The following is a 12,494-nucleotide window of genomic DNA, read 5'->3' as shown; positions in this document are numbered from 1 at the left end:
TACTTTTAAAATAGCATGGTTGTAACGCAGGGAGTATTAAGTACTTACCCTCGTATACATGTTATTCTTGCCACTGACATTTGGGAAGGTTTGATAGTGGACATCTTCCCATCACTTCGTAGTTCAGATTCTTCCTGGTTCAGTGTCACAAACTCAGCATCCATTGCAACAATGTCTCCTGTAAAACAAACAAAGATGGCAAATATTACCCCTGTGTAATTTTTAGTGTTATTTACTTCATTAATTACATGATGGGTTTTCCAAAAAGTAAAGATACTCCACACTTAGAAAGAAAATATACAATGGAGTCTGTACATATGTGCTTCACCCACTCGGAAGCACAATATACTGAACTCCTTTTCTGTCAGCAAGACACTCACCATCCCTTTAGTGATTAACACTACTCCCAAATGGAAAGTGTTGGCTGTTACACAGCTCATCTGTGCAAAAACATGAGCAACCATCTGACACATGCAAGGAAATTGCGCCATTGTATTAGAAAATTAAGAGTGGACAAAACGTGTAAAGGGGTGTTGGGAAGACAGGGGAGGTACAACTCAGTTGTGTGAAAGAAACAGTCAGCATCACAGCTTGGCACTTATGACATAAACTCAAGTAGCTTATCACAGAAGGCACGGACAAAAACCATACAGGGGTACGCTGAACGTAAGCAGTGACACAGATAAATTTATAAGTGAACATTTTCATTTATCTCCATATATGCACCTATCATCACTGAATACGCTACATCTCTAGTGTACACCATACATGCACTCACTGTATGCAGTCCTTGATGTCTAGCTGTTTTTGCTCAGTTGCCTTGTATATGGGGCACCTGTAATTAAATGATAAACAGAAACACAAAAATACCAGCAAACATTCTTTTTACATATCCCATGTACTGTACAATGGAACATGCATTTCTGTACCTACATCAGCAGTTCCAGCAGCTGGCTTATCATCAACATCAGCAACAATTAAATGGAGCTGCTCTAATTGCTGCAGAAATCAGGCAGCATGCCAGCTATGCCTCTAAAGTTGGCAGCTTGCCTGCAGCCCCCACTGTTTGTTGTTTTCAATGACCAATAGGAAGACTTGAAGATTTTTGCAAATTTTCTTGGCATCTAGCAATTTGTGGCTGTAGAGGTAACAGATTTCGAGCTCATGGGTAATTTCTTCTTGCTCTCGATGAACCCTGCAATGCAGCATTTAGTGCACTGGTTGACAGTGCTGAGACACAAATTTTGTCTGTTCTGGAAGTAGCCAGAGTGTAGATGTCTTTAAAGTACTTCAGTATTATCAGAGACAGTTTTATGACAAAAATCTTCAAATAATAGGGATTAGAGGTCACAAGCTAGAGGTCACTGACCATTCTGGGTTAATAAGGGCTACCTTCACTACACTATGTTGGTTTACATTCTCACAAACAAAATACAGGGTGGCACAGGCATATCTGCCAATCTAAAAAAAAAAACACCAGGAGATTCAGTTTTAAAAATCGGGATGTACAAATGATCAAAAACCAAGGCTTTTTTTCAGTACAGTCTCAAGGCAGCTAATGTTGACTATAATGTCACAAAGATATATGAAGGTTACAAAAACACAAATGAAAACACTAGAACTACTCAAAATGTTGATACCGTATTCCTTACCTCTAACCTGGCCCAGGAAATCTGTACAAGGTTCGAATGTTTTTCACAACATACCTGCAACTCCATTCTTAATTCCAACCATTGCAAGTGCATTATCACAACATATGGCTAAACAGTTATTGAGTGGAATATTACATGCCTTCAGAGTGTTATGAAGATGTGGCCCCAGGGTGATACCAGTAGAATACACTTTTAACTGGAGTTAAAATAAAAAATTTTTTTTTCACATTTTTTGGTTTTTATCTTATTACACAGTTTGCAATTTCCTTAATGAAATGGTAAATGGTATATAAATCACTTATGCACTCGCATGGGAAATATTTTATTTCATTTTATTTCTTAAATAATGTCTGCACTTGTTTAAATTGCTGTAAATTTTGTGAGCATTACTTAGAGATCAAAGAAATTTGGTAACATCTTACACAGTAGACTCTTAATAATCTAACACTGACAGTCCGAACACTCGGTAGTCTGAAGCCACATTGGAGGTGTGCACTGTGCTTGCTCCAGACACAGACAGGCACACACTTGTCACAACAGACACCTCCTCCCGTCTGTCCCATGCCTCAAGCTAGTATAAGAAATATGTGCATGAATAATGCTGTATGGCACATTTTTGCAGTATCATGTGGAATTATGCTGTGTACGGCAACCTGCAGCATCTGCTGTAATAGTTCATTCATCTACCATCTAAGGGCAGCACTAAACAACAAGGAGACTCAAGACAGTTTTCACACCTCTACACAAACAATGCTGTATGTAACATGAATGGTGGAATGTAGCAAGGTGATGCAAAACGTGCCATACAGCATTATTCGTGCACACACTTTAAACGTGTTATCGAGAGTGCTCCTTTCATGTTATCAGTGAATTTGAATTCTGCAACAAGGATTAGTTGTTCTGTTTTAATTTTTGTGTTAAAAAGTGTTGAGAGATGGCATGCACAAGTGGGAATGCTAAATATAAGCACAAAACTTTACTTCTTACTGATAAATAGGAAATTATAAAAAGATATCACTGTAGTGAAACTCCAACTCCCATTTCTAAAGCTTCTGATATCTGGCAACCTACTGTTAATCTAGTACTAAAACATAGGGGTAAGATAAAACAATTTATAAAAATTGCAGAAGATGCCTCTAAGAGAAAAGCCCTTCACCTGAGCGAATACCCTCAAGTTGAGGAAGCTCTGTACATTTGATTTAAACAACTAAGAAGCAAACATGTCCCTATTTCAGGAGATATTTTAAAACATAAAGCCCAGCTTTTTTTATCATGAAATGATCAACAAAGATGATTTTCATGCCAGCGATGGTTGGTTTGAAAACTTTAAGAAATGGCATGGTATTCGTTTCTCACAGATGAATGGAGAAAAACTATCAGCTGATCAGGCTGAAGTTTCTCAAGTCATTCAAGATTTAAACGCCAAAATCAATGAACTAAGCCTTAAGCCCAGACAACTGTATACTGCTGATGAAACAGACTTAAACTGGTGGAAACTTCCAACAAAAGCTTTTGTAATGGCGGTAGAAAAAAAAAAAAGTTTATGGAAGGAAAACTCAAAAAGAGCATATCATGTTAATGCAGTGCACAAATGTCACTGGAAGCCATATGTTAAAACTCTTAGCTGTGGGCAAATCAGTCCCCATGAACATTTAAAAACATAGAAGTCGAATCTCTTCCAGTGATGTACAAAAACAAAGCAGAGCATGGGTTACTAAAGACGTCTTGTAGACTGGTTTTCAAATCATTTTGTAAAAGAAGCCAAAGAACACTTAAAGAGAAAAAATCTGTCATTGAAGGTCCTTTGGTTGTTAGTTAATGCTCCAGGACACCCGGGCAAGGATGAATTGAGAGTTATAATGGTTCATGGTTACACAGAGGCTTTGTATTTGCTGAATAATACGACTGAACTGATTCACCCACTGGATCAAAGCATTGAAGGCACATTACAAAAAATACCTACTGATTCACAGCGTCAGCCAACCTGACACAGATATCACACTAATCTTGGAAAAATTTAGTGTCTAGGATGTATTTGTCAATGGAGAAATTGTGTGGCATCAAAACAAGCCTTTAACTCTGATAAAATCTTTGGAAAATATTTGGCCAGAAAACCCACTCCTTCCAAAGAAAGGTGGCAGAAATAACAAATCTGAAGATGATAATGAAGTTACTACGGCTGCACTTACATTTTGTGATGAAATTAACATTCCACATGAAAATGCAGAAGAACTGAGAAGATGGGTGTTTCACGATAACCTCGGTTCTGAACTGACAGAAGAGGCGATAATCCAGAAAGTTGTGGTTCATGTGGTAGACAATGGCCCGATTGAGGTGGCCACAGAAGTGAAATGCACTATCACTTGCAAAGAGGTTATGGCATCTGAAGAGAGGGAACTCGACTGCAATAACATTTTGATGTTAAAAGACATTCAAGAAAAAGCCATGTCGGACTCTTCATGGAGAAAAAAAAAACCCGCTATTACAAATTTTTTAAAGTGATAAATAAACTATTTATAAACATTTGTATGTATGTATGTATGTACATTGTATACATGTATTTGTATAAATTCGTAATGTCGTTATATACACATATGTGCATACATAATAAATCTTGTCTTATATGTACACATGTATTTTTTATAGCTTCAATGGCTGTGAAATACATAGGTATGTAGTCAGTATGTATTGTAACAATAGGCATAATATAGTACACGCTGTACACATGCAATACTTATGCAAAACAACTTAATTTTCTAGCCTTAGAAATCTAAATTCAATTTTAAACAGTCTATCTTTGGTAATCTGACATTTTTGATAATCCGAAACCTCCTTTGTCCCATAACTGTCGGATTATTGTGAGTCTACTGTATAAAGGAGGCTGTGGAAAAAAGCATTACAAAGGCTAAAATACATCATTTCTATTGGCAGCACCGTTGAAAACAATGTTGTAGTATTTCACAAAAGTAAACCCATGTTGTATGCAGAAGTTCGAAGAATTCTCTTGTTATGGAAACCAGTGTGGATACCGGAAAGGTAATTGACTTCCAATTCCTAACAAAACACTGTTAAAAATGTACATGAGAGAACCAAGCAGAATATATCTGTGATAGCAACTATATAGGAATAAGTGGGAAATGGAGGCCTCTGTGGCTACTGCAATTTTCACTCGATCAATGAATGAAACGAGTGTTGGCTATGCTAAGTTCTTAGTTGATGGTGACTCAAAAGTATACAATACTATAGTAACAACCTGATCTTACAGTGATACGGTTATCACAAAACTGCAATGTGTGAATCACTTCCAGGAGAGCACTGGCACCAGGCCGGGAAACCTGAAAATAAGTTTGAGAAACAAGAAACTTTCTTATGACAAAACCATAAGGGGTAGGCTGGCAGACAACATTACTGATGAATTCAGTACTATCATGTGGCCATTAGCAATAAGCGCAATGATTTGTTCACAATAAGGCAAGTCATATAGGTTACTTCCTTCCACAAACAAATGACAAACCAATAATCTGATTTGATCTATTATAAATGGAAACTAATACACCAATTATGCCTTCCCGTACCAGATTCATTGTGCACATTTCACAATGCCCAGTACTCAGACACTTCATACAGCCGTAAACATTCCATCCCAACAACAGTGTTGGAAATCAAAAACACCCATTTACAGAGACCAGGCATATCCTGACTTATTTAAGAAGCATCTACATGGGCAGAATAAGAATCCATATGTGCCCTTGAACAATATCATGAATATAATAGAGGGAAACATTCCACGCGGGAAATTATATCTAAAAACAAAGATGATGTAACTTACCAAACGAAAGCGCTGGCATGTTGATAGACACACAAACATACACACAAAATTCAAGCTTTTGCAACCAACGGTTGCTTCATCAGGAAAGAGGGAAGGAGAGGGAAAGACGAAAGGATGTGATGTGATGTGTGTGTGTGTGTGTGTGTGTGTGTGTGTGTGTGTGTGTGTGTGTGTGTGTGGGCGCGCGCGCGAGTGTATACCTGTCCTTTTTCCCCGCCTAAGGTAAGTCTTTCCGCTCCCGGGATTGGAATGACTCCTTACCCTCTCCCTTTAAACCCACATCCTTTCGTCTTTCCCTCTCCTTCCCTCTTTCCTGATGAAACAACCGTTGGTTGCGAAAGCTTGAATTTTGTGTGTACGTGTGTGTGTCTATCAACATGCCAGTGCTTTCGTTTGGTAAGTTACATCATCTTTGTTTTTAGATATATTCTTCAAAAATGTCAAATGGACTCGCATAACAAATAATGATTTTGTGCAAAGGAAGACACTGAAATGCAGGGTCTGTGATGCTGTTAGTACTTTTAATGATGGCTACATCAGTAGGGTGATAGTGCTACAGTTTATGGGACTTAAACCTGGAGTAAATGCATCAGACAACTTCAACAGATGAACATGGCTTACACTAATAAAGCACAATGTATAGCAGAAATGACCACCAAAGAGTCCAGAAGAGAGAAAAGAATGAGATCCAAGGAAAATGATCATAAGGATGATACACACAATGGGGCAGAATGCTTCTAAGTGAGTAAAACTAAAAATTAAAACATGTATTTATAATTTAAAGTGATCTAAAACTTTAGAAAAAGTTGTATCTGAAAATTTACATTTTCAGTTGCGTCTTCACTTGCATTTTTACCTAAATCTTTGAAATCATTTGGAGTAAAGTATTCAAATTTTCAGGGAGCAACAAGATGTAGATACTGAGTCTACTGAACTAAAATAAAATCAAACAATGGAAAACCCAGGATGGAATGTAACAATATTAGAGGAGCAGGAGGAGATTAGTGTTTAATGTCCCGTTGACAACGAGGTCATTAGAGACGGAGCGCAAGCTTGGGTGAGGGAAGGACGGGGAAGGAAATCGGCCGTGCCCTTTCAAAGGAACCATCCCGGCATTTGCCTGAAGCGATTTAGGGAGAGAAGGAAAGTTGCTACTCACTATATGGCGGAGATGCTGAGTCACGATAGGCACAACAAAAAGATTCACAGAATTATGGCTTTCACCCATTAAGGCCTTTGTCAGCTGCTGGCCAAAAGCTATAGTTGTGTGAATCTTTTTGTTATGCCTATTGCAACTCAGCATCTCTGCTATATGGTGAGTTACAACTTTCCTTCTCTAATATTGGAACTAAAATAAAAACGTTATGTTAAGTACAACTAAACTTGTTTAAGAGAAAGTACAAAAATTAAAAAAATATATTTTAGACATTTAGTTAAATAATTGTATTTCCCAAACCAGTAGCTGGAATGCAATTATTCTATTTGAGTGCGTTAAGAACATTACATGTAATGTCGTACAAAAGTTTCATGTCAATTGCTATTGTTGTTTCTGAAATACAGGGAAGCAAAATAACAATATTCAACATTGCCAAGATATGACATTCTAATGACATAAATTTAATTCGCCTATTTTACTACTGACTGTTGAAACAGAAAATGGCCATTTTTTTTAAAGTTCCTATGATTTCTTTTTTTCCTTGATCACCATTTCTGCTACATTTGTGACAGTTTGTGTTCTTACACAGCTGTATTTTTTTGCTGTACCTCTATCCGGGATCACTTTTCTGAACAGATGACTCACATGGCCAGTACAATTGACTGGCAAATTGTGTTCAATAATAAACAATATAAACAAGCATTAAGCATTTAACACCTTGCCACTTTCACTTTTATAGTTATTCATATTTAACATTTCTTTTTGCTATTTTTGTTCACATATTTTTGAAATATCGGTTTTTCCAACATCCGCTCTACAAATGTCACATCAGCAGAGAGTACAGAATGCAAACAACAGAACTTCCCTAGACTTGATAATGCACAGAAACTGTTCCAAATATTTCTTCAAGAAAATAGTTATATGTTTTGACATAATGTAAAACAAAACACTGATTCAACTGCTTACATAAAAGTAAAGCCTTTCAGAGCTTCAAGTAACAAAATAATACTCATGTCTACCCACTCTAAAGATTTATACCTGTAATAGCACACATAATAATAAGCAACTTCACTTAAGCATAATGACAACTTACAAACATGATCCCAAACAAGAGCATACCACTGGGCAGTATGAGTATACATTCTACAAAATGCGTATGGGGGAAAAGGAAAATATAAACTTTGATATGTATACAGATTAAAAATGACTTCTGAGCCAAGGACTTTCAGCCAGTGGTAAAAAAAAAATGGGTTTCCAAAATGAATGTCTTAGGTCCAATGATAATTAACTAAAAATCGGAAGAAATAGTGGAATAACCCGATGGCAGGAGAAAACATGGAAAATTTGTTGTTTCCCACCTAAATTGGGAGAGTTGGCAGGTTCACTTAGGAATAAATGGAGCTCAATACTACAGCTTCAAAAGATAATATCTGGGGGCCTACTATCAATGTGTATGTATATTACTCATCATTTATATATCGCTAATCATTTAACACATTCCAATATAGTTTTAAGTTGACAGAGTTATATTAGTTATTTTGATCAATTTGGAAACATGCCTGTTTCTGTCTCCCTAGCATTGTCTTTTATTAGAATATGTAAACAAATTCTTTCCAGATTGCAACAAGACCATTGTCAAAGTATCATTACACAATGTCATGCAAATGGTCCACATGTTTAGTCACATATCAGAAGGGGGTAATCAAATGTCTGGTTTCTACACCTTCATAATGTCTGAATTTACCATCAGGAACTCCAAAAACAAGTTGTCTGATGCCATTATTTTTTCAAGTTCTTGATGACTAACGTCAATTGTATGTGCCCCCCCCCCCCCCCCCTCAAAATCCCCTCTTTCATATTGAAGAAGGGAACGTCATTACTTTCCATGGACACTGCAAGATGAACTAATCACTGCATGGAGCAATTGAAATGATTTTGTAAATTCACTGGCTATGTCAATCATGTTTAAAATGAAATCAGGTGTCATCCTTTGCAACTTCAAACTTACAGTTATTGTGCTATCTGTTGGTGGCAACACGTTAATTCACTGACTTGCTACCAAAATTCTCAAGTTGCAGTTATTTTACCATAATAGATCTCATCATGCAATTCAGTTATTATCAAGAGCCGACATGTAATAACAGTGATGCTTATCAATATTCTGATCTTGACTGATACTGGCAGTTGCCCTTGTGTAGTCACTGGCCTGGTTATATACCAGCACTACACTGAGCAACTAACACAACATTCCATCACATACGAATGATATTTTAAGTAAAATGCCTGGGCAACAGTGATTGTCACTTACTGCACATGAACTTAATTCACAATCATGGTTTCACCCAAATTTTTTTATTTACACAACTATTACCAGTTTCAAATGTATGGTTATCTTCATACAGTATGCTATCCATCTATTCTCAAATACAACCACCAGCTGCAATGCCATTCTGTGGATACTTTTGTTAGATTTTTGTGAACATATATATCATGGGTTGCTATATACAGGAACAATCATATCTGAAGATGATCTTAGGGTAAAAACTGGTAATTTCTCTCCAAGTGAAATGGGATTGAGACTGTGAAAAAAGTTTCTATATGTGTAAATCACTTATGAATCTTATTCTAAACTTCCTATGGCTGCAGTCGATTTTGTGTTACCACAAATTTTTCCACAGAGGAAGTGTGATTTGGACCACATTTTCTGCAATACAGGAATTCACCCAACTCAGCAAAATCTGGTGGCATTTAACAATTTCTAAACACTACAGAATTTTGAAGGACTGCAATAACATCTGGAGGCAATAAATTATTTTGAGAAGTTCATTCTAAGGGCACCAATGATTGAACAATTGATAAATCAAGTTTAAAAGAAAGCAGTTCCTTATACGTAGTGATAGGGAAAAGGGGGAGAGGATTTGTGGCTGGTGATACACTATCTACATTCACTATTTTTAAACCCCTGGCAACTAATAGAAATCTTTGGCTGCACGAATTATGTTCAAATTCAGAAATTATTTGTTTCTGTTTGTGTTGAGAGACTGGCGTTTGTCCATGGCTTTAAGTGGAATGTTTGAGAATTCCTGATTCCAAACTGCAGGGTCTCCTGAGAAGTTAGAGCATGATTGTGAGGCTAAATAAGTCATCTGCCTTCCACAAACTGCAAGTTCTTCAGATAAAAAAAAATTCTAATATTTGAAACAACAAAAGGAATTTGGAATTAAGAGCCCTTCTTTAAGAAGGATGAAGTCTACCTTAAGGAAGTCAGCTAATAATAAGTATTGAGAGCTAACACAAATGGTAATTTTCTACAGCAACCCATCAAACTTTTTCATCCCAATTTGTATTTTTGTGTGACTATCTTTAAATATGGGAAGGGGTGGCACAGATCCTTTTTCCCTTCCACCTCATATGAACAAATATTTATTGTATCACAAGGCCTCAACTAAAATCAAGTGTGGAAAGCAGCCGAACTTTATTCGGATACTCTCCCAGCTTTTTTAAATAGTCAAATTGGTGGAAGCCAAAATAAAAAGATAAAAATACTCTTGTATAAGTTTTTGTGGGCTTCCATGGTCAGTGTCATTTTGGAGACAATAATTTTGGGTATTGGATCACACCACTGAAGTGCGGCCTTAATGTCTCGCTGCAAGAAAACACAACCCTCTGGATTCAAGCTGCCAATCTGCTACTGCCTTCCAGTCAGCAACAAGAGAGGGCCTACTTACCAGAGTGGCACAGACAACAGCTAGCTGGTATGCTGCATTCTACCAATCACCTACTAGAATTGCCTTCGAATCAGCCACCAGGGTAGTACAGGTGATAGTGTACCAACACCCACCCAGTCCATAACAACCACATCAAACTGTCCAATAACATCTCAGGTATGTGATGTTGGTAGCCAAATGACAGTATATAAAGGAAGACATTCATCAGTATACAGCAATAAACCACCCTGAAGAGGACCACAGCAAGTCAGTCGAAACACTGGCAATTTAGTTGCTTCAAAAGTTTACAATTACATTGCCCAATATCCAAAATTATTTTGTATTAAAAAAATGGGACTAACTGGTTAACTACACCAGGTCTGACTACAGTAATCCCATTTCTCAGTTACTTAGATTTTAGTATACCACCAATGTCCTTAATGCATTGATTACATTTAAATGAGGAGAATTTTACAATAGATTTTCTTTCATATTTTAAGTTGTAAACACATTCTGTATTACACAAGTATTTTAGTAGCATCAGTGAGTGAGTCCTGACTGAGAGAACTAGCTATTACAGCTGTCTTCTTCATTGGAGCATTTTTACTTTCTGGTGTCACACCAACAGCCTTGGGTGGATTTTGTGCATACAATACATACCTCTTCCCAGCATTTCATTAGTACCAAGTGGTGTGAATGTGATCATGCGTTGACCACAGCCTCTGGCCAGACTTTCATCTTCCCTAAAGACATCTGCTGTCAATGGGTTGAGAGGTGGAGGCACCAACTCTGAGGGTAGATTCCTGTTAGTGAAGAACAGCACACATGGGAGCTTCCAATCCAGGCTGAACCACACTGCTTCAGATCCAGGTACTGGAGTCACACTGTTGAACATGCAAATTATGATTTGTGAATACAATTCAACTTGCTATAATTATTGAACAAATTATTGAGTACTTTTAATTTTATTTAATATTAAACTAGTCTATTAAAATCACACTTTAAAAAGATTGGCCAAATGCGAGCAGGACCGCACACAGAATTCCATACAAACTTAATTATGTACATTTATACAACAGTTCATCCACCCTGGGAATTGAGAATCTCAATGGTTTTCGCCTGTTTTTGATAAAGATGCTGGCAAGATACTGGTCATGAGGATTCCAAGACCACATCAAAATCTCTACACTAGTTCTTCAGACTAGCCTGGACATACAAAAAGAATCAGATAGGGGCTTCAGTTTATATGTATTGATATAGAAGATTTAGTAAAATATTTTTTATTTACTTTTAAAACAGGACTTCATTCTGCATTTTACGTTTGCGTGTAGTAAAGTTAGTCTATTAGGCCTTTGATGGACGATGAATGCAACATAGGTTCTACTGGCAAAAAGAATTTTTATGCAATATAATTATAATTTAACAATTTTCAATTTTTTTTACTTTATTTGCACCGTGAAACCTTGCTTCTTGTCCAATTTCGTAATTCTACATCAACAGGAAGTACCATATAGGTTTTGATGAGTGACTTCACAAGTCTCAAAATATTTTACATAAATGGCTGAATCTTTTGACTGAATTGACTTAGGAGCTTAAATGTTTTACACTGCCAAGGGATTACAGACTTCAGTCTGTGATATAAATCTGAATCTGATACGCCAACTTGTTCAAGAGAAAAGTGGCTTGTAACATATGGGCAAATGGACAGACAGATGATAAAAGACAAAAAAATACTTTTTTGTGTTACATAATTACAAATTAACAATTACAGATTTTTTCCTTTACTCATACTGTCAAATCTTGCTCCTTGCCAAATTTCATGATTCTAGGTCAATGGAAAGTACCCTACAGGTTTTGATGAATGAGTTTTTGAGTATCAAAATATGTGACCTAAATAGCTGTATATTTTTATGAATTGACTTAGAAGCTTAAAATTTGTATGCTGTCAAGCATCCGTAGACATTAATATGTGTCATAAATCTGCCCTTATTATGTCTACCCATTCCTGAGAAAAAGGATTCTTAACAGTCAGACAGACAATAAAGCAATCCTATAAGGGTTCTGTTTCTACAGATTCACTCACGGAACCCTAATTATTTTCAATATTTTCAACTAATGTCATTCATTCAAGTAGATACTTTCAATCTTGT

At 36.6% G+C, this 12,494-nt stretch overlaps 1 protein-coding gene across 1 annotated transcript in view; it reads right to left on the bottom strand.

The window, feature by feature from the left end:
• Window positions 1–12,494, bottom strand: part of LOC126253286 (PAN2-PAN3 deadenylation complex catalytic subunit PAN2) — a 318,390-nt gene that overhangs the window by 34,800 nt on the left and 271,096 nt on the right. The window contains exons 17-18 of the mRNA XM_049954511.1: window positions 11,005–11,228; window positions 49–178 (exon numbers count right to left, since the gene is read on the bottom strand). Of these exons, the coding sequence (XP_049810468.1) occupies window positions 49–178; window positions 11,005–11,228 (354 nt within the window). The remainder of the gene's footprint in view (window positions 1–48; window positions 179–11,004; window positions 11,229–12,494) is intronic.

This window comes from Schistocerca nitens, chromosome 4 (assembly GCF_023898315.1).
Source record: "Schistocerca nitens isolate TAMUIC-IGC-003100 chromosome 4, iqSchNite1.1, whole genome shotgun sequence".
Lineage (NCBI taxonomy): Eukaryota > Metazoa > Arthropoda > Insecta > Orthoptera > Acrididae > Schistocerca > Schistocerca nitens.
The sequence above is the reverse complement of the archived record's forward strand: the minus strand, read 5'-3'. Positions and strand labels throughout refer to the sequence as shown.